This window comes from Falco peregrinus, chromosome 3 (assembly GCF_023634155.1).
Source record: "Falco peregrinus isolate bFalPer1 chromosome 3, bFalPer1.pri, whole genome shotgun sequence".
NCBI lineage: Eukaryota > Metazoa > Chordata > Aves > Falconiformes > Falconidae > Falco > Falco peregrinus.
In genome coordinates, this window is record NC_073723.1 from 19,192,172 (window position 1) to 19,215,288 (window position 23,117).

At 47.1% G+C, this 23,117-nt stretch overlaps 1 protein-coding gene and 1 non-coding gene across 3 annotated transcripts; one reads left to right on the forward strand and one right to left on the reverse strand.

Moving 5' to 3' along the window:
- Window positions 1-9,005: 9,005 nt before the first annotated feature.
- FAM83A (family with sequence similarity 83 member A) lies at window positions 9,006-20,125 on the reverse strand. 2 transcript variants are annotated; one of them, XM_005241353.3, is made up of 4 exons: window positions 19,391-20,125; window positions 16,241-16,408; window positions 14,599-14,723; window positions 9,006-9,601 (listed from the first exon to the last, which is right to left on the reverse strand). In XM_005241353.3, the coding sequence occupies exons 1-4, from the start codon at window positions 19,964-19,966 to the stop codon at window positions 9,055-9,057; spliced, it is 1,416 nt and encodes a 471-aa protein (XP_005241410.3). In that variant the 5' UTR covers window positions 19,967-20,125; the 3' UTR covers window positions 9,006-9,054. The 2 variants fall into 2 exon arrangements, with proteins under 2 accessions (XP_005241410.3, XP_055655841.1); XM_055799866.1 differs by lacking the exon at window positions 16,241-16,408.
- A 2,060-nt stretch (window positions 20,126-22,185) lies between these two features.
- On the forward strand, window positions 22,186-22,258 carry TRNAM-CAU (transfer RNA methionine (anticodon CAU)). The gene has a single exon. It is a non-coding gene; the product is annotated as a tRNA-Met (tRNA).
- Window positions 22,259-23,117: the final 859 nt, after the last annotated feature.

Genomic DNA, 23,117 nt, shown 5'->3' on the forward strand with positions numbered 1-23,117 from the left:
AAATATATTTATGCTGAGAAATTGTGAGTAAGAATAGTTCCACGTTTAAGGAAAAAATCTTAAGTAAATATTTAACTTCGAACTGTAAGGAGGTTTTCTTTCTTCAAAGCTGTGTTTTTTGCAGGCATAGAACTAGCTGTAGTCTTCAGTGTGCTTAGACGAGGGAGGAGAAAAACTGTCAAAGTTGTTTATATGTACTGAAGAGAGTTCAGTCAGATCGTATCCTTTGTAAAACCTTGCAAGGAAGAAGATCTTTGCTTTTGTGAGAACTGGCAGCGTTGTTTCTGCATGATACAGCTCCTTATGTTATGCTTTCAGTTGATAATGATATCACTTTGCTTTACTTTCTGCAGCATCGATGCTACATGCTTTGGGCTTCTACAGAAAAAGGCAGACATTATCCTGTAGTTTCTTTTGCTTGAAATAATTTACATTTGAGGCAAACAAGGTGTGCTCTTCTCCCATCTTCTTTTAAACTGTGTGACTTAAATTCTTTGTGGCTTTTTGTAATAGTGGTTTTTAATGGATATAGTTTAAAACCAGGAATCTCTTAGTCATAATTTTCTGTGCCTTCATGTTTTCCTGTGTTTTCTTTCTGAAGTACTAAAGTGTACTGAAACTTTAACTCATAATTGAATGGTAATTCAAGACATGTGAGCACTTTGTATCTGCTACTTTTAGTTGAATTTTAAAGCTTTAAGACAGTGGTTAGGGAACCTGTCGCTAACGCTTGGTATGATACAGCCCTCTGCTAAGCTGCCTGTGAAACCTCTCCGGAAAAATAGAATATCACCTTCAGCCATGTCAGATTATCTTTGATAGTTTGGTGACTTAATGCAATTAAACCACATCCTGGTCAGCTTGTTATGAAAGGTGATGACTTGACAAGTATACTTGGGTAAGCATTAATGCACTCATAATGTATTACAGAATATTTGGTTTAGTCATGCATGTGCTTTGCTAGGTGGAAATTTGTGTGTGTGTATAGAGCACTATATTTGGATGGTAGTGAAGCCCTCCTGATGGGCTGGGGATGCTTTTAAGACTAACTGGTGTCATAAGTTTTAAGTAGAGACTGTCCATAATGTGCTGTTAATTAATTACAAAGTTTGCATCAAGAGTAGAATGTTTTACAGTAGAGACACAGAAAATGTGGAAAGCTTAATGCCAGACATGTCAGCAAAAAAATGGAACAGGGACTTCTCCCGGTTTCTTCTTAAACTTTAGATCACTAGTAGCCACATAAAAAGGCTATAATTTGTTTTGCCACAGCCCTTGAGTAGGTTCAGTAGCTAGGACATCAGAGTACAGCTTTTGTGGATCCAGGTCTGTACAGATACTGAATGGGAACTTGTCAGCTGATTTGGCTCCACAGTTCAGAAGGTGGAAATAGCATTGGATCTGTTGTAGCAACAAATCAAATACTTGCCAAACGTTGTCATTTAGTGACTGAGATGTCCAAAATACACAGCAGCTAGCCAAGGTGATTTGGAAACTTTTTGGTGTGTGTGCAGATTGTTTGAATTGAGGTTGTGTGTTAGGCTGGGAACAGAACAGTTAACTCCCCACTGGCTCCGGGAGTGGAAGGCAAGTGGCAGTTCTTAAGAACAGGCAGTATTTTCACAAACATAACAATAAAGTAAAAATGTTGGTCTTGACTACTGCAGAGAAAACAACGTGAATGTTGTTTTGAATGTGTTGCAGTTAGTGTTCGAAATAACCAGTGTTTATTGCACTGGGGCTATTCTTTTGTCCCACTTGTGCCCAGCTATCTTGCATCTCAGCTACTTCAATTCCTCCTTTTTTGGCCTGCCCCTCACTTTTCTGGCATGCTGCTTCTAGCTCCAGTTTTCTGTTTCTGATCATATCTCACAAGGGGCTTTGTTTTTCGATCTTGCATTTGAGCCTCATCGTTGCTACTACATTCTACATAATTCTACATCTGCCTATAATAGGTTTCTTTATGTTTTGGCTCTTCTGATATTATTGCTATTAGTGCAGGCACCAGTACTCTAAGTTAAACAAAAGTTTAATATTAAAACTGCAAGTGAGAATCCGTTAACAGTTACAGAAGGTTTGATTTTGTTATTTTGACGTTTTCTTGTGTTACAGACACTTTGGGAAGGACCCTCTGATCCTGGTTCTGATGGTTCTGAAAATGACTGCTGTGTACACACAGTAAATGCAGTCTAATTGTGTGTCTTGCTACTGAGCGTTTGAATGCCACTGGCTTTGAGGTGAGGGAACATTTTGGTGCTGTAACTAGTGACGTTAACACAGTTTTCTCCATAACAGAATCATAGAATGGTTTGGGTTGGAAGGGACCTTCAGAGATCATCTGGTCCAACCCCCCTACCATGGGCAGGGATGTCTTGCACTAGGTCACGTTGCTCAAGGCCCCCGTCCAGCCTGGACTTGAACACTGCCAGGGGTGGAGCATCCACAGCTTTGCTGGGCAACCTGTTCCAGTGTCACACCACCCTAATCATAAAGAATTTCTTCTTTATATCCAGTCTAAATCTACCCTTTTTCAGTTTAAAACCATTACTTCTCCTGTCACTAGTGGGTTGATCTTGGCTGGCTGGCTGGCTGCCAAGTGCCCACCCAAGCGCTCTATCACTCCCCCTCCTCAGCATGACAGGGAAGGAGAAAATAAGATGAAAAAAAATAAAGGACTTACGGGTTGAGATAAAGGCAGTTTAACAAAGAAAAAGGCTGCACATGGAAGGAAAGGAAAACAGACAAAATACTTATTCTTTATTTTCCATCAGCAGGCAGTGTCATTGTAAAAATGAGTACGTGAATAGTCTTAAGATTGCTTATAAGGAATCGGGAGCTGTAACGTGGGGTCCTGCTCATGCTCCCAGCTGAGAGCCATCTTTATTGCTGGCAGTAACAAAGGGGTTTAGCTAATGCCTACATCTGCCTTCTTTCCAGTACCTGCACACAAACTACAAGAAAATAAAAATGCAATCAAATCCGTTGTGGTAACGATTTGGTAACCTGGGTGGGTGTCTGTGAGTTCCTGACCTGTTGAGCATGGTGATGATATACAACGTAGACGGTACTGGTGAGTTCACCTGACTGTCCTTGTGGGATCCCTGTTCCCTGGGAAGGTACTAAAACTGGGGCAGCATCAGTCATGGGGGGCTCAATAGGTAAGGTAAAATGGGGCTTACTGCTGGGGAAATTCTGGGAAACCAGAGAAATTGGTGGTACTTCAGGACTCAGTAAATCTTGAACTGTAATTTTCTGTTAGGATGAGTGGCCAGCTAGAGCTTGGGAGGGGACACCCCCCGAGCACTGGCCACAGGGAGGTTCATTTGGTATGACTAAGCTGACTTCCTGCCCTGTGTGTGATTTGGTATAAGGCAGAATTGCCTCATATGGTAAATCCCCACTCGCTACTCCCCATCACCACCACCTTCACAGGACAAGTTGGAAGTTGTTTCGAGAATCTGTTGTTCTGTCGCCTCCCCGGGGATGGAGGTGCAGCTGGCGGGCCTAGGGAGGGTCATGGAAGGGGGCCACGCGAGGAGTATGACATGCAATGGTCCGGTAAAGATGAATGCCTGGTGCTCTTTACTTTCTAGCAGGAACAACAGGGGCAGACCAGGGTGCTCTCTTTTTCACCAAAAAAGAAAGTGTCCTGTGGAAGAACTAGCAACTGGTCACAGCAGATGAGGAGAAGGCTGGGGTACTCGGGTTTCTTTGCCTCGCTCTTCACTGGCAACTTCTCTTCCCACACCGCCCGAGTGGATGGATCTCTAGGCAGGGACTGGGGGACAAATCCCCTCCCACTATAAGATCAGGTTCGTGACCACCTGAGGAAACTGAGCATACATATGTCAGGGGGACCTGAGGAGGTGAATACCATAGCTCCGAGGCAACTGGCTGATGCAGTTGTCAGGCCATGCTCCATCACATTTGAAAAGTCATGGCAGTCAGGTGACATGCCTGGTGACTGGAGGCAGCCTGTGAAAGAAGCAATCAGTGAAATGCTCCCAAGGAGCATAAACAGCAAGCACAGGGCACGTCCTGGAGCATGTGCTCCTCTGGGTGCTTTGTGTGAGAGCAGCAGTTGCACTCGCACACGTGCGTGCAAGCTGTGCTCCGTTAGCAGTCATGCAGCGGGGTGGCACGCTGCACACTCAGAAGTGCATTAATGGGCATCACTCGCAGGACACCAGCAGAAGCATCTCTAAGACAAAAGACCTGCAGGGCCAGTTCGGGCTGAGGAAGGGACGGGGGGATGCTCCGGGAAGTCCTGGCGAAGCCCAGCCTGTTCAGTCAGCTGACTTCCAGGGTGGGAATGCAGGGGCAGCAGTGGCCTCGAAGTGCCCCACAGACAGCCTTTGCTGGCGTGCAGTGGTGCCTGTGTGGACGGTCCCTTGGGCAATGTCACTCGCTGTTTTGCTTCTTCCCGCTCTCTGCTGCCCATGGCAAGGACATGCGCGGCAAGTGGCCCTGACAGGAGGGTCCCCATTGCTGCCAGCAGCAGTGGTGCTCTGACATGGCAAAGTTGCCCTCCAGAAGGCCCCGGGGCCTTTGCAGGGCTCTGCAGGCGCCCGTGCAGGACCCTAATGGCCCTCCAGAGTGCCCTGGGGCCTCCTCCGGGCTTTGCTCGGGCCCCTGGCCGCCCTGAGCGGAAGGAGGAGCACTGGTGAGAGCTGGCCAAGCAGCAGGCCCACCCTTGGTCTTCCCGCTTGGCGCTACAGGAGACCCCCCAGCAAAAGCCGCAGCACAGGGCAGCAGACGGCATGGCGAGCTGTGGCAGGTGCTCTGCTCCAGGTGCTGGAGCCTGCGGGGCAAGGCGTGGTGCTCCCCGGCAGGGCCTGCGGGCGGCTGCTGGAGCAGAGCGCCCACCTGCTGCATGCCCTGCAACACCTGGAGGGGCGGCGCAGTGCCCTGGGGGTGCAGAGCTGCCTCCTGAGGAAGAGCAGCACTGTGGAAGTGTGCAAGGAGGCAGCGAGGCTCCAGCAGAAAAATGCTCAGCTAGATGCCCTCACCACGCAGCTGAAAGAAAGGTGCAGGCATCTGCAGGAGAGCATCAGGCACCTCATGTGTACTCCAGTGCCTCTGCTCACCAAAAGCTCTGCTAAGGAAGCCTGCATGAAGTCATCTCCTGAGCAGAGGGCTGGAGAAAGGAGAGCACGCCAGAGCATTGCCCGTGCAGGACCACCAGAACCGAGCCTCGCAGGAGGTGCCTGAGGAGCTCCAGCCCCAAGTGGCTGGAGATGATGAGGGTCCATATGATGTGAGCAGCCTCAGGCAAAGGTGCCAGCAGTAGAGGTGCAGCTTCTGGAGGTGAGGGAGGAAAACACCAGGCTGGCCCAAGAAAATTCTCACCTCCGTGGGCAGATGCGCTGGGCAGAAAAGGTCCAAGCTAAAAATGTTGACTTGAAGGGGTGACTGACAGAAACTGCCAAGGAGCTGAATTCTGCCATCAGCCACCTCTGAATCCTACTGGAAGCTGCAGAGCACAAAGTGGAAGCCGTGAGAGACACGGCAGAAAGTGCTGAAGTAAGTCCCGAGGGACCACGGACAAGCCAGGCAACTGTTTCAAGGCCAGGTGAGTGAGCCCGAGAATGGGTTTCGGAGCCCCGCAGCGTCAGCTTGGGTAGAGGGCAGTCCTGGCTCCTACCCTGTGTCAGAGGAGGACCCCACAAATGAGGCAGAAGAACCGGTAGCAGGCAAACGGTCTGTCAGCCGGCAGGCTCTGGGGACAGCGGCTGGGAAAGCTTCGGCTGTTCATAGCTCGATACAGTTGTGGTCCTTCTGGTGGTCCCAGGGAGCAGGCTGAGCTAGAGCTTCCCCGAACTGCTGGGTCATCTGCTGGTGTCTTTGGGCAGGTGGATGGAGATGGCTGGGCTGTGGGAGAGCTGGTGGCCAGCACAAGAGGACTCCTCCCCTCCACTTTTGCCAAAGACGATTCAGATGACGACCTGCAAGACAACAGCTGGAACGATGCTCACTACTACAACTTTAATCTCTTGATGATTTTGGAGGAAGATGAAGGGGATCTAGACTAAAAAGCATAAAGGGACGTAGCCTGTACAAACCTCCAGAATGTCTACAGAAGTGAATTTGTTCTTCAGAGTGACTCCTCCTAGGCTTTTAGGTTGTTGTGGAATGGGGGAATCTCTGGAGGGCAGCAGGGGCCTCCCGTGGGCCCCAGCAAAGCCCAGAGGAGGCCCCAGGGCACTCTGGAGGGCAGTTAGTGACCTTTGCATTGTGTGTTCCCTGAGCTGGACACCTTTACTCCAGGTAGGGTCTCAGAAGATTGGTGTAGAGGGGTAGAATGGTCTCCCTTGACCTGCTGGCCATGCTTCTTTTGATGAAGCCCTGGTTATATAGTTGACTTTCTGGGCTGCAAGTGCGTGTTGCCTGGTCATGTCTAATATCTCATCCACCAGTACTCCCAAGTTCTTCTCCAGAGGTCTGTTCCCAGTCCCTTAATCACCCAGTCTGTACTGATACTGCGGGTTGACCTAGTCCAGGTGCAGGACCTTGCACTTGGCATTTTTGAACTTCATGAGGTTTACCTGGGCCTCCAGTCTGTCGAGGTTCCTCTTGACATCATCCCTTCGCTCAGGTGAATCAACTACACCACTCAGCTTGGTGTCATTGGCCTGCTTGCTGAGGGTGCATTGTATGGTAGCAATGTTTATCCAAGCCCTTCCCTTGCAGCGGATGGACGAGGTATGTCAGCATCCTACTGTGACTTTTCTGACAGGTGGTTTCTGCAGCTGCCTGTAACCACATGTTCCCTCATCACTGAGTGTTCAAGCTTTTTGGGGCCTGTTAGGATTTTTGGCATAACTCGTTGCTGAAATTATAAACTAGGTTTGTTTTCCATCAGAACTGAAATTCCATTCATGTGATGGTCAGGTTCAGCTGCTGTCTGGACTAGCACAAGCTGCATCCCTGATTTGGGGCTAAAATTTGCTCTCCTTAACTCCCAGTGCTCCCTGTTGGTTATTAGCTTGTCCCTTACCTACTTCTCATTAGCTGTCTTCTCTAAAACTTCTGTATGCAAACTACCTTGCTCCACAGAGATGAGAAGAGCTCCTTCATAGATTTCATGGGTCACGGCCTGAGAAAATGAAGACTTCAGAGGTAGTGGTCTACAAACTTCTCCCCATATCCCACTCTGTACGACCCCCAGCTGGGGCACAGCTGGATTGGTGAATTGAATCAAATTTAGAAGAAAAGTCTTAATTAGGCTGGGGGGACATGTATGTTTAATTCTGTTCCTGTTGATTTCAGAAGAAACAAAATGTGTTTCCTCTTCACCTGGGCTCTGACTGCACAGAATTTATTTAGCTTTTAGAAGAGAAGGGAGGAAGGTACACAAGTCAAGAGAATATGAAGAAACAAAATGATTCTCAAAGGGATTTTAATGAAAGTCTTCTCTTTTATTTGAATGGTTGCCATATTTAGATAATTAAGTAGATTTGTCATAGGAATGAAAATCAACTTTCCCTTCTTCCCAAGGAATCTGGAAAATGTTGCTATGTACAGAATTTAAATTATATGCAATCATCTATTATTATTCTGGACTCCAAAATTTGATATCACAGGTAAAAGCATCTGCACTGAAGCTAGAGCAAGGTGTGTCCATCCTGTACCTTTCATCCAGTGTACTTTCAAAATGATTGCTTTTCCAAGGATGAGAACCTTTCCTCACCTGAGATCTTGTTGCTGCATACAATTTTCCTCATCCACAGCCTAAATAATGAAATTGTATTCCTTTCTGAGCAGGTGAGAAGTCAGGGAAAATGGGCCAGGTGTGCAAATGTGTTTAGGTTTCTATTTTCTGTTGGAGTCAGATGAAAGATAATATAAAGCAGGGTAAAAAAAAATCTGCTAATAAATCAATAGATGTTAGGCATCTATTAGTAACTTGGGGATTTGGATGGAAATCCTTTGTTTCATGGATTTTCTTACTATTTTTTGCCTTTCACTTACAGAAGCTTCCTTTGTTTTCAGGGATTATTTGGCAGAATATTTTTCTGGTTTGGCTCAAACCACTGAATCTCTGTAACTTCCTCTGTAACTGTTCAATGCACACTACAGACACCCAGTTTCTCTTTAAAAATTAGAAACTTTGAAGAACTCTGAAATAAAGCATCATTAGCTCTCACTTAGCATTCAATCAAATGAACACTGAGAGGATTATTACAATCCACGTGCTATTAAATGAATAGGAACACAGTCCTGGTGTGTTACTAGTAGGACTTTGCTGCTTTACTCAGCTTCGTTCTCCAGTATGAATATACACAGATGCTCTGCAATAAGGAAAATTGCTCTGAGCTGGTGGGATTGGAGGTTTGTAACAAAGTGTGCTGGAACACTTCCTTGTTGCTAAGGCATGGAAGTGAGCGTATGGTGTCTGCAAGTTGTCCTCTGTAACCTGAGTTGTTGGTCTCGGTCCGTGTCATGGTTAGGAGGACCCTTCCTAAAAACCCTGTGAATAGACATCCTTGCTGCACGCCTCAAGCAGACAGCTCTGAGACGGTGCGGTGGTAGGAACCGTGCTTCCCCATCAGCTTAAAGGAGTCCTGCTAAATCAAGATTAAGGTGCGATGATAGCATGAAGGTAGACTGCTGCAGCCAGCATTGCCTTGGTTTGGCACGTAAATAGCAGCCTTCAGTCTCCTTATGCAAGTGCATAAAATGCATGGTAATAAACTGTGACTTACCCCACTTTCAGGTGCCTGGCCGTATGAAAAAGGTTAACCACTTAAATCTACAACCATACAAATATGCTACCAAGGGCAGGTGGTAAGCAGCAGCAGTGTTGCACTGCGAGCAGTGAGCAGCATTGTTTAGATGCATTCTTCCTTGGATCGTGATGCACCCAAGGTTTACATGTTAGCAGGCTTGGCTTTTTAATTAGGGAAACAAAGCATCCAGAAGCAGCAAAACAAAACAAGAGGCTTGAAATCATCCTCATTTTGTATTATACAGAACTTCTATATTCATCAGTACACAAGCGATTGCTAAACAGGTCCTCACTAGGTATACTTGCAATTCAAAACAAGGTGGTTATTATGCAAACAGGTTAGCTTTGTGAAGGCATCTCCAGGGTGAGCTTAACCCTGTCCTGTTTGGTTCCTCTTGTCTAAGCCTTATAGGCCTGTAAATGTTCATGTTGTTATACAGAACCATGGAATTATCAGCCACGTAGGGTGGCTGATAGTAGTTAGCCTGGATGGCCTTCTGTGGTGGGGGGTGTGTGAATGAGACATAGCTGTGGAAGGAATTAACTCTATGGAGAGGTGACTGGGGGCTGAAATTGCTGCTGAATATGAGAGTTCTTGGAGTTTGCTTGGTCTGGTGGGTGCTGCCAGCTGAGAGGCTGCTGAAGGGATCAGAAAGCGTGTTAGCGCTTCCCTCACTGCTGTAGGAGAGGCTGCGCTGGGGGACCCAGCTCTTGCGGAACAGGAAGGGCATGGTGCGTGGTGGAGACTTCGGTCCCCTCACTGGCTTGGACAGTGCGTAAAGGTGTCGGAACTCTTCATCAAACAGCTCCACAACTTGACCCGTGAACTTGGAGAGGAGGTTGCGGTGAACCTGGCCACATAGCCATGTGAAGCTGGAAGGAAAGACAAGGCAAGAGTTAGCTTTAATGTCAGCCATTAGGAACTGGAGATGCCCGCAGGGGTAGTGCGAAATGCAAATGCGTTCTACTGCTGAAGCTTCTTGTCTAAACACAGGATGAAGATGGTGTCGCAGTTGAATTTCAGGTCAGTTCACATCAGTGCTCTTTGACTTGGATCAAGCTTTGTTATTGCAGCTGCCTCTAAAACCTTCAAGAAACCTTGTAAAGTTATACAACCCCCTCAAGGGAGTGGTGATCCGGATCCATTGCAGGACTAAATGTCAGATACAATACCCAAGCTTTGGATGTCAGTTCCGTGGAAAGGAGTTTAGACCCCTCTTTTGGGTACCTCTCTTCCATGCACAGTGCTTAAATTTGGGTTTACCATGTCTTGTCTGCGCACACATAAATCGTACCTTGCTTGCAAGAATGCTGTACCAGTTGGTAACTCTCACCCACTCAAAACTGGCGTTAGAAAGACTAGTGAAAAATAACTATCCCTTGTTTTCATTTTGTCATACTTTTTCTGCATTGGTCAAGAGAAACACATAAAACCCCAACCTCCCTGCCACACCCCACTCCCACAAAACAAACCGCCACACCTGACAAATACTTATTTTCTTCACTACAGAGGAAATGAAATTATAAATATTTCCTACAGCCTTTCCAAAAATAAAAATAGCACTTTTCTATAAAGTAAGAGAGAAACACCACGATTGTTTACATTCTGGTAGTCCAGAGACACACCTCAGGATACTCCATAGCTTTTAAACTATTGTTGGTTTATGTGCTTCCCTAATCCACTTGGCAAACATAAATTTGTGCTCTTTTACAAAACTACGAGCCAGCTTGATTGTGGTGTGCAGGCTGCCTTGTCTGAGCAGCAGCAGCAGCAGCAATAAAATGAGCATAGTAGAGAGAATGAAATGTAATTACTCCCTGAGCTGACCGCCGGGGCTCGAGCTGTGCAGCAGAGGATACAGAGCAGTGCTGGTTTTGAATTCTGTGTTGGCAAAACTCTGCCCTGGTTATTCCTGCATGACTTTATTAGCTACGCTGGATTTGCACAAGGATTGCTGAGAGCCAGATTTGGCTGTAGGTGTATGCACTTTAAATCTTGCTCTTGTCATGTTTTGACAAAACTCCTGTGAAACTCAGTGGGACTGACAGCCTGAGCTGATGCTAAGGGAGTGAAGACAGATCATTTACACCTGCCCATTCAGAGCATTCTTAAAGAGGGTTGGGTTTGGGGCATGCAGTGGTTTTATACTGTTGCTTCAAGGAGCCAGGGAAGGAGTGAAGAAATCATTAGTTCAATGCCACTGGGCAATCCCACAATATATGCTGTACGTTTACATGAAAATATACAGTAAATTACTAGAATACAGGTACTTCTCATCCACTTTGTTCAAATCATTCTAAATATGGATGAAACCTTGGGAGCTGAAGTAAACAGCACAGCAAGCTAACTCCGTGCTGCGTGGGTAACATCTGCTGTGCTAGCTCAACATTGCCTTTATTCACTAAGAAGCACTCTAAACCTTTGCATGTCCTTTGGCTAACTGTGAAGGAGATAATAAAGCAGGAACAAATACAAAACCACGCACAATTCGTCTGGGATGTCTACACTGAAGGTTACAACTCATGAAAGGGCTGAGGTATGGAGTGGCAGGTTTAGACTTTATATGTTAGAGATATATCTAGTTTATGTAAGAACATTTAGAGAGAAATAAAAATCAATTATACTTATAAATGGCTTTTAAAAACCCGACAGAATCAGAGGAAAACACTGTTGCACTCCACTGTGATAATATGCTCCCACGTGTAACTTCCTGGTGTACCTGACGGACAGATACTAATTTGTGGCTCATTGATCTTATCTGTAACCCTTGTAAGCAAAGAAAGTTGGATCCAATTAATAGCCCAAAGATAATAACTCCATGGACTGATGGCAAATGGGTCAGCTGTAAAATAACAGAGTGAGACCTGTGTGATCTTAGACGCACATTTGTGGGCTTCACGTAGTGAGTCACAGCAATTTACATTCTGTACGCTTGGTGGAAGAACAAAGCAGAACTTGACATAAAGACTTAACAGGTTTTCATTGGCTTCATTCTAAGAGGAAATTAATTGTTTCAGTTTTAGGCTCTGTTTTGCTTCTTAGTTTACAATTCTGAGTGCTCTTTTGGGAAAGGCTCAGAGAAGTCTGTTACTGTCACTACCTTCGCAGAAGGATCATTTTTCTGCCAGGCCATTTGGAGTGAAGCACATCAGGAAGAAGAGAAAGCACAACGAAGTCCTGCCTCGCTTGGGGCCAAAGCTGTATCACAAATTCAGTCATTAATAGGTAACTTCTCAGCTGTCTTGCCAGGGCTTTGTCACAAAACCTATGTCCCGTTCTGGTTCCTCTCATTTATGATTATCTGAATCAAAACCCGCCCCTCCTGCACTGGATTTGTGTTTTTCTGAGTGTGCCCTCAGCGTGACTGCAGCAGCAGTTCGTTAGGGATGTCTCATCCCCTGTGTTAACATGCAGCATTACACACATTTCACCTGAAATGGAAGGACTGGGTTTGTCAGCTGAGCTCAGGTTTGAATTAACCTACGCCTTAGCATTGCCTGCTGGTGGGATAACCTCTGCATGAGAAACTTGCCCCACCTGAACCGATGCTCCCGACAAAGCACCCCAGTGCTAGATGTTAGATGCTGGCTCTGTAGAGGCTGGTGGCTTTCAGAGTGGCAGCTGGGGTGGTACTCAGCTGTCCCTGAGGATCAAGTTCTGTGCTTTCTGCTGTTTTCATTTTGCCTTCTTTAGGAGCACCGAGTTCATGCACTATCTAACTTCAATTCAATTTTTTAAAAAAGGAATAACACAGTTGTCATGGAATGGGGTAGAGTAACACACATACAGCAGAAAGAAATGCTGCATCCTAACCCCACACCATAGATGCTGGCAGTAAAAATTGAGAGGAAAACTGTAACTTAAAACACATGGGTGGAACAGCCTTCAGAAGCTTTTCAGCTCTGGTCTGCCCTGTGCAGCAGGACCATGCTTATCCACACTGACCCAAGCAATGGCTTTTCAATGTGGTTTTAAAAACCACTCCAGAGCAGGAGATGCCACAGACTTGGTGGTGGTTCCTCTGCCTCTAACTAGTTGCCAGCTTCAGTCCTCTTCATTGTCCATTAGGCAAATATATTTTGTCCCCAAACTCTTTGGGTAGAAACAGGGAGCCAGGGTCCCTTTTACAGCCGTATGTCCCAAAGGGCTATTTTATTTCCTCAGCCTGTTCCCTCTACCGCTATTATGAAGTCACGCAGAGCACAGCAGTTTGGTGAAACTTGCTGTTGTATTAGTTTTAAGATCTATTCCAATTTGATTTCCAACAAATGCGTTGCAGAAGCGTTTGAGTCTGTTTTACTCAACATCATTCTTGTTTATACCTGCAAAGGTTGGTGGATAAGGTTTAGGGATAACAGAAAACGTTCGGATTAATAAAGTGAAAGCTAGCAAGCCTACAGAAATGCCTTGTACCGATAGCTAACTGTAAACCATGTGAATCTGCAAACTGGGGCTGAGCATGCTTAAGTCAAATAATGTACGGATTTGTTCCTCACCACCCTCTCTGCTTGCTTGCTGGATAGGGGATTATGCACTCAAGGCTCTTGAGGTTAGAAGATATTGCAACAGCAGTAGAGAATGACTCTGTGCAGTTTTTCTTTTTTTTTTTCTTTTTTTTTTTTTTTAGAATTGAGAAGAGAAGCCAAAAGGAAGCTTTATGGCCAAAGAAAGTAGATCTTGTTCTGTCCCTCTTCTCCCATACATTCTTCACTTCTACTCTCTCTATAAATCTGCTGTTGCATTTCTACACATCTTTGGTAAGGGATTAAAAGAAACCTGAAAGAGCACGAAAACCACAGAGTTGCCAATAAAAAACCCAAACACTGAGCGTTCACACATTTTTGTCTGATGGTTCATTTGGAAACTGAAGGGAAACTGGATGCTTGCCTCTGTGGACAGCTGAGCTCCTGCAGCCTACACCAACCCCAGGTATTCACCTTTACCTTTGTTACTACAGTTATGTAGTCTTCCCGGTGGCAGTTTTGTCGGACTAGAGGCATTTAAGCTTCCAAATCATAAACTGGGATTAAGAAAAACAATCTTATCCTTTTAATTAAATAATCACCTCTTGTCTTTTTGTATCTGCATTTCTAGGATACACTCGGTCATTTGTGCAGCTTATCTACATAGCCATGAGGCTTAGGAACTTCATTTATTTGATGCAAGCTCAGAGTCTACTGAAATTCCCTGACTGGAGGATCTTGGATCTCAATTAAAAATGCAGTTGTTGAGATGCTGCATCCTCTACATGAAATAATTATAGCAGCATAAAAGCAAAGAGTTACAGACTCAGGTCATGTAAAAAAAAAAAAGAAAAGAAAAAAAAAGAAAAAAAGAAAAAAGGGAAGGTACAACAGATGCGTAGATATATACTGCCTACCTGTTAATGAAACACAAGAGAAAAACAGTTAAGTCTCTTAAGTATTCCTGGTTTACCTTGAATCACTGAACTTGTCATATAGAGAACAAATCCTCGGATAAGCTGAGTGACATATGCTACATTAAGGGATCCCGAGGGAGATGGAAATGTGTCATGTCTCATGATCACAGCATCTGAGGACCCAAACAACGAGGAAAGCATAATCTAAAGCGGTACACATTTCTAGTTCTGCTCCAGGGCTGCACCAGCAAAGGTATTTACATTAGTTTCTGAACATTTAAATTAAATACCACGTTCCATAAGGAACTAACATAAACTTCAAAGCAAGTTAAATGGATTATTGAAAAATGGTGCATATTTGAAAACATGAGGGGGTTTTGTTCAAAAAAGCTCCTCACCTGTACAAAATTTCCATGGCACTTTTTTGGTGAAGTAATACTAAAAATCATAAAAGACCACCTAGACACGAGCTGCGATGGCTTATCTCACCTGTAAGATCCAGAGAGCACGTATCGCCAGTCAGAGATAAGAAATTTCTCTTGTATTTGTCCTGAAAATTTCCTGCCTGATTTGGCGCAGTAAACCTCTCCAGTAACACTGCGGACTGAAATATTCTGTAAAGAAAAAAAAAAAAAAAAAGAACTGAGCAAATTACATTTTTAAAAAATTAAAAATATGAAGGAAAAAGGGCTCTTCCCCCCCACCCTGCCTTTAGCTCTTCACTTTCCCAATGCCTGTTATGATTTCTTCACAGACTCTCCGATGATATATTGAAGGTTTAGGGCTAGAGGAAACGGCCAAGTTCTCTCACCTGTCACAGGGTTACTTGTTTCAGTGGGGATATAAACCCACATGGACATCCACGCAGATGTAGCTGTGCTGTGTAATGATAACTGGTGCTTCCCTGCCCAAAATGAGATGTGTCCATAGCTGAGGGCAGTCTGCTGCCTCTGCCACCACCCCAGCAACAATCGCTCTAGCTGTGAGCTCTCTTGTTGTACATTGGCGATGGCACCGCACAGATACAGCAGGGCAAAACCTCTGCTCCTCCACCCCGTCTGGGCCTGCAAGGACATACGTGCTCTTCTGGTGCAGCACAGACTAATGCCGTCCTGCAGGATCAGGCACAAGTACACGTGTGTGTGAAGAAGCAGGACAGTTTGGCCCGTGCAATGCTCTGCGCTGTCCTTGTACCTGAGCAAGTGCATTTAAGGCAGGCCAGGCACCCAGACCTACCTCACCCTGCTGTCTGTATGCACACTTTGCACGATCAAGGCCTTAGTTAATGAGCAGCACCAAGGATTTGGCTCAGGCGTTGCTGAAGCCTGTGTATCGTAGTAGCAATGAACAGCATAGGCTTGTTCTTCCTAAGGAGTGGGGGTTTACAGACGTGCAAACACTGTTATGAGCATACTTCATTAATTTTGGTTTCTTCATACATTCGGGGTGGAATTTCACTGTTGATATACAGGTCTCTGGTGCATCTAAGATGCCCTCAGGTCTCCTGCCTGTCCTCCAGCTGCTGTTCCAGAAGTCTGTTGCCTCTGCGGTACCAGCCATCCCCACGAAGATAACACAGGTGCCCTACAGCATCTCAAGTGAAAACTGAAATGGTCCCTAGGATGTTAGTTTTAAGGTCAGTTCCCTCTGGCAGAGATGAAGGCAGGCTAAGCTAACAGCCAGCTGAACCTGAGGCATTATCTTTTCAATAGAGCTTTAGCACGTTTTATCAGAAACAACCTAGTGCGACCAGGGTATTGCCATGCAAAAAAGTTTTGTGTGCCTGCTACCTGTGGCTGCCAGACCACAGCTGCTGCAGATTTACTAAATGGAAGCAGTTGTAATGTTTATGCTAAATTTACTAGGGGACTTAAGCTCTGTTTTAAGACTTCAGGGCCCAGATTAGTTTCATCGAAGGACCTCATGGAAATGCCTTACCTTCCTATGACATCCATGGGAAAATGTAGGCATCTTCAGAGAGAAATGAGGTGTGCTAACACTACCTCTGGAAATCTCTTGCTCCCTTTCAATTACAAGGTGGACTGACCCTAGCACAATCATGCTTCCAGCTCAGGGTGCCTCAAGTTAGGCAGATGAACCTGAGACTAAGAGCTTCACAGAGCCACAGTACCTTGAAGAGATCCTCAGCAATTTGCAACTTGTCACACATCTCCGAGAAGAGATTTATATTGCCATGATCGAGCAACAGGTAGACAAACACCATGCGTTTGTTAGCTGCCTCCAGGAGGTCACAAAGAATCTCAGTGTCCGTGAACACATCCATCACGATAGCTAGCACCTAGGGAAAAAAAGCAGAGGCACTAACAGAGCCAATTTACATAACTTAAGGTCACTTGTGAGGCCATTGAAATGTGGTTTATTTGTTTTAAAAAAAATATTCCAACAAAAACAAATCATCAGAGATATATGTGGATATTTGTTCTGGTTTTCTCCTAAGTGCCTGAATTGGTAAATTGATGAGACATGTCGCTTCATTGTTTTATTGCTCATATAAAGCCACCATAACACGCAACATAAGCACTTCAGTTAAGCTCTTTCAATCGTAAAACACAAGATGACCCACGAATTTGTAGGTGAGATTTCAGCACTAGGAAATATACTGAAACGCTAATCAGAGAATAATAAGGATGTTGCTAGAATAAGAGACCGTAGCCCTTGCCAAATGGCTGATTAGCTTTTGTAAGTCACATGCATTTAGCAAGCCTCACTGGATGATGTTACAACTGTTACAACTTAACCTGGAACAGTTCTGGCTTTAAACCCTCACTCTGGTGGTGGTGGTGCGACAGACTGCAGCAGCTCCGTCTGGGTTTTTTGTTTAGGGTTTTTTTTTTAATACTGATTTATAAACTGTTTCAATTTAACCATACACCCATGCTTCCCAATTTACAACTGGCAGGACACTGCGTGGAAGTCTCGGGACTGGGCATAAAAGCCCCAACAGCTACTTAAATGCACAGCCTCCAGCCAGTGTGGATCAAGGGAATTGTAAATGTGATATAAATCCACCTCCATACTCTACCCCCTACGCTCAGCGCTGGGCACAGCCTCATGAAGGTGCTGGTCTTCACTGACGTCGGTTATTGTCCATGGAAAGGGTCATCTCCCCAGGGCAATTCAGCCCATCTAATACCTGACTTATCTTCAGAAGGTGCCTATGTCTCCATTGACTGGAAAGGGAACTCTTGATTATTGCACTCACAGGATATCATCTTCAAACAAAACAAACTTTACGGTATCTCTGCAGATCTGTTTTACTACTTGCTTCCAACTTGCACTGAACGTTACTCCACAGCCTATGCCCACACCTGCCAGCCAGATTATTCCCTTCACCACCACAAGGAAATCCTACAAGACCAAGCACATCTTGTGTGGCCAGCATCCTGTTCAGGCAAGCCAAATTATTCGCAGAGCAGCAAGGATCCCACACCTTCCTCTAGCACCATGCTCCAGAAAGGGCCTCGCCAGTGCCAGGTAAGTGGCGCAATTACGTCCAGTGTCTCACATCCTCACTCACTGTTAACTCACCTTGTTGTAACCAAGTTGTAACCAACTGATGCACAATACAGCATCCAGCCTCACAGCAGATCCAGGACACTCTCTCTAGTACTGCTTTTTCACCAGCTGTTACCAATCCGTATTTCTGCACCTGACTTCCCTCTGCTACTTGCAGTACTTCTCACTGCTTTTGCCCAAATTTCATTTTATGATTTACGCTTATTCCGCAAGTGTATTAAGATTATAGTACCACTTGCCAATCCTTTGCAGTTCGATATCATCCACAAACACAGACTTTATTCTGTTGTATAAGTTGTTAATGGATATACCAAATACTAGGCTATCCAGGCCGGACCCTTATCAGATACTAATTAATAAATGCTGCCATTGAAAAACTATACTCCAAAAGCAGTTGCCAAATTTATACTGTGAGAAAGTGTTGCTCCAGCAGCCTCTTGTAATGTAAATTAGATGGTTAAGAAAGTCATGTGAACCACGGATTTATATTATGTTTCCCACTCTTTCCCCTACAAGTTTTCTTCTCTTGGGACAGAAAATTGGCCTGGGTTGATACTTTGCTAGATGATCATTTGATTATTCCAGAGACATTTCTTCTGTTACTGTATCTTTCTGATGCTGCCAACTGAAAACGACTGATTTCTAATTCCCCTGATGTGCTGAGCACTTGCAGCCTTTGACAGGGCAAATGCCAACGACTGATTTCTAATTCCCCTGATGTGCTGAGCACTTGCAGCCTTTGACAGGGCAAATGCCAACAGGGATTCTTTTCTCCCCAGCCATTACACTCAGCGTTACCAGACCCAGCACTTGCCCTTGCAGGAGAACAATAAAGCGAAAGCCTGTGACTCCAGTGGGCTCCACAGCCTGTGCCAGACAGCAGGAGTGACAGCCTGGTTTTGTTCCTGACCGTTCCTCTCGTGAAACTGCTAGTGACATCTCAGGTTTATACCAGGGGACAACTCCCATATAATGGTAAACACAGCCCTGAAATGTCAAATACTTTGTTTCCAGGCAAACAGTAGAGCTGCCAGAACACTCATGACAGAGGCTTTTTGTCCCTCTCCAGCTGCTCAGCTCCTGGGTTCCCAGTGTGTGGGCAGCCTGACTCGGGGCTGGCACCTCTCTGTGGCCCCTTGTCACCTGTCTGTTGTCAGGAGCATCATCCCCACCTTTCCCATGCGCCAGGTCACACTGCAGAGTCTCCATATGGAGCCCATGTGGCATTTTTAGTGACACTGACAATGTATTTGGGATGAAAGATCTTTCTTCTGAATAATTTCCTTCCTCTGGAGATGGCTCCTGGCACACCAGACACATGTGCCCTTCTCCAGGCTTCCCTTCACCCACATCTCCCATGAATCTCCTAGAACAATTGCTAATGGCTCAGAGCTTGCTTTAGCTAAATTCTCATTACTGGTGCAATGGTCTGAATGGAGCAAACCGTCCCGCTGATGATGCATAAGAAAGGACAGAGCACAGCTGCCCTTTCTAACAGCACATTTGCTCTGGTGGGTTAATAGTAGTTTAAAAGAAGAGAGAATGCTTTTATTTTTAAGTCACCAACAGCAAGAGGTGGTACAAAAAACCGAAAAGCACTGCCTGTGTTCAGCAATGGGCTCTTTACAGCACTTTCTAAAGCAAAGCTACGCTGCAACTGGCTCGGATCAAACGCGTTTACCTGATCTTCTTAAGAGCAGTGAGACAAGCGAGTGCAGAGGGAACAGCAATTCTCTCCCCGTACCTGAGTGGTCTTGTTGATGTACCGGCGTATGATGTCTCTGATGTTGCTGTTTTTCTCTGTTTGGAAATACACAGTGGCGGTGGATTTTTCCTTTAAATAGGGTTTCTCCGCTGTAATCCATGTATGCAGCAGAGCTGGCTCGCTGTTGTCAGAAATGGTGGGGAAGTACGTCCCTGAAGGGAGTGACCCGGCATCGTTCTGCTTTGGCGCAGCTGCCCCATCAGCGGCCAGCGTCTCCTGCGCATAATAGGACTCCTTGGCGTTATCCTTGATGTACTGAGCTTCCACTGAGGATAGGAAATCCACCTCGCCCTCTTTGCTTAAAGTTTCGAGGTAAGAGTCTGTCCCACCATCCAGGAAGGCGTCAGTGGCCAACCTTATGCTTTCGTTGTGGCTGAAATCCACTTTTGTCAACTTTGAGGACTGGTTCTTGATATCCTCCAGCCTCTTCCTTATCTTGCCCATGTGTCTGGAGTGGCTCATGGCTCTTTGTCGCAGCAGTCGATCTGCCGGGCAGGCACCATGCGTATGCGCTGTACAGGCAGCGCAATCGTCCGTCTTGTTTGGAGTCTGCATTCTGGCATGAAATCGCCTTGGCTGAATGAATTAACTATGAATAAAAATAAAGAGATCTTATTACCTCAGGCAAATTCACACTCCCTGATTTCGTTGGCACAATTGTCTTCAAAAAAACCCAAAGCTTGCTTCTCAGGTGGTGGTGTACTTTGTCAACAATCTGTTTCCAGATGGGACACAAGTGCAAAGCTGATTAGATTGCTTATCTGAGAGGCACCCACCTCACCCCCAGGGCATACGAAGGATTTGAGTCCAATTACCAGGGCTGTCCGATTTGGTTGTATTTCCCTTCCTGTCGCATCATGTGAAATGCGAGTGAGAAAAGCGCTCAAGCAAAAGCAGGTAGGCTCCCAAGCATCGTTGCACAATCTTCAAAATACCTTGAGGCTTCTCTGTCTTCCCTTAGTATTCCTTAGGGAGCAAAAACAACTCTGACGTTGAACTGGGACAGAGACATCAGCCATGTCCATAGCTTCAGAACAGCAGAAAGGGTCACGGACTCTTGTCTGCACCTACATGCTACCAGGCAGGCTTAAAAATAGACTTGAACTTCGTCACTGTGCCCCATTCCTAGTATGTTGCTATTACCACAGACGATTCACTCATTTATTTCTTTAAACCTTTGTGACTACGCCATCCTATTAAAAGAAAAATACCCCTTCCCAAACACCCTGAATATTATGTGGACGGAGGGTTGTGAGCTGGCCTCAAAGCATCAGAAATACAAACACTCATCACTTGATTGTGCACATTTAAGGCTGTTTGGTTGGGGTTTTTTTTCTTTTTTTTTTTTTTTTTTTTCCCAGGCTGTAGCTTCTGGAGTCACGTTGTCCCCGTGGCGGCCGAGCTGCTGTGTCATTAGCAGGACGGAGGCACAGGTTTGCAGCGGGGGTGACAGGCACAGTGCCTCTGGGGAGCCAGGCCAACTGGTATGACGGCACGGGGGTGAGGAGAGGCAGGGTGGGAAGGCACCGTGCCTGAGGTACGCCGTAAATACCTGCGTGCATGCTTTTACGAGGAGGCACGTGTGACACAGTTTTCTCATGCGGGTTGGCTTTGCCCTCGCCCTCTGTAGCTCTGTGTCCATGCACTGGCGTGCCACGGCTCCGGGGGGGAGCGCAGGAGCGAGGGGACATGCCAGTCTGGGCTCTGTCACAGGGGCACCTCTGAGCGGGGAAAGGGTCCTGCCGCTGGGAGGGATGCGCCTGGGAGCACAGACACCTTCAGGTCCACTCGGAGTGACACAGGCCCAGCTTTTCCAGGGTAGCTTCCCAGATTCTGGCTCTGGGTCTGTGTCAGATGCCTTATGGGGGGGGGGGGGGGGGGAAGTAATTATACGTGAGGATGACACGAACACATACATATATATATTTGAGAAGAGAAAAGGGTACGAAATGGTTCAGATCATAATCATGGAGCCATGGGGGGCAGGAGCCACCCACCCGGGGGCCAAGGACGGGCGGTGGCAGGGCCCGTTCCCCAGCTCCTGGTGTGATTTTACAAACTATCCCGTCCCTCCCCCCCCCCCGCCAACATCCGCCCACAGCTGTCAGACGCGGCCAAAAGTCACTAATTATCTACTGACCTGTTCCGCGCAATTATGCCGAAAATGATGCCACCTAATTAACCTGACATGCAAGATCGCGCCCTGTCAACGCTGAGTGGGGCCTCCCCGTGCCCAGCAGGGCTGTCACCCCCTGCCCTGGCCAGGGCCAGCACTGTCACCCTGGGTCCCACACCGTCACCCCAATGTCCCACATGGTCATATCAGGGCCCCACGCAGGCCACCCAGGGTTGTCACCACAGGGCCTCACACTGTCACCCCAGGGAACTGCCTCTGTCACCACGGGGTCCCACATGGTCGCTGCCATGTCCCACAGGGCCACCACGGGAGCCGCATGGTCACCCTGGAGCTCCGCTGCCGCCCCACGCATCCTCCACAGGGTCCTGCTCAGCCACTGCGCAGCCCCACACGTGCACTCTGAAGCCCCACGCGGTCACGGCGGGGCCCCCCCCGGCACGGAGCCTGCCGCAGCAGCCGGAGGAAGGGCCGTGCCGTGCCGTGCCGTGCCGTGCCGTGCCGTGCCGTGCCGTGCCGTGCCGTCCTTGGCTCCGTCCGGGACGGCCGCAGGACCCCCAGCACCATGGCGAGGAAAGGGCCGCTGCGGTGGGACCGATGGTCAGCGTCGAAAGGCAGCACAGGGCACCTTGTCGCAGCCGCCTCGTTAGCGCAGTAGGTAGCGCGTCAGTCTCATAATCTGAAGGTCGTGAGTTCGAGCCTCACACGGGGCAAAGGCGGAAAACATCTTTTTTGGCGGGGCGGGGCGAGCTTCCCCTCCCCGGCCACGCTCACGGCGCTTTTAGCTGCGACCCAACCGCTCCCTAGTCCCTCGACTGTCATTGCTGTCGTGATTCATGAAGTTGTCGTGATTTATGAAGCCGTCGTTCCGAGGGAAGGGCACGTGTCTGGTGGCTGTGGGCTCACACAAACCGTTTCCGCGATGTACAGAGTTCAAAAACGCGCTTTGGCAGAGGATGTTCTGCACCCAGCTGTTTGCCCACCCACGTCACCGTGTGGGGACAGGGAAATGGGTCCCACTCCTGGGGGGCTGTGGGGTACACCCCGAGAGGTCCGCAGCCCTGGCAGCCGGCTGGGGGAAGATGCTGCCCCGGGGCGCGGGAGGGCAGCGGGTCCCGCCGGCTGCCCCGCTCCGGTTGATGCGTGTCTGACAGCTGTAACGTTTTTATGAACCGTAAGTCTTTTATGAACTGGAAGTGCATATACATACGGCCCAAGGTGCCAGCCAACAACTTTGTGGGTTTATTCCTTCCCTTTAAATACAGAAACAACATGTAAACTCCTCTGAGACAGGCAGCAGAAAAAGGCAATTTTCTCTCACTCCTCCTGCCTCCCAGAGATATCTTTGCCTGTTGTGTATCTCCCCCTTCGAAAAGGAATGCCGCCTCTTCCCCGCGCTCCGCTGAGGGCTGCGATGACCTTTCTATGCATCCTGGGCTTTGCTTACGTGGCTGCTCCCAGTTCCAGATGCAGAGGACGCTAACGTGAGGATAACTGAGCACCTCTGCGCACTGAGGCCCTGTAATTTAATGAGAAACAGGGAGGCTGCTCTCGGCCCCAGGTGACAAAGCT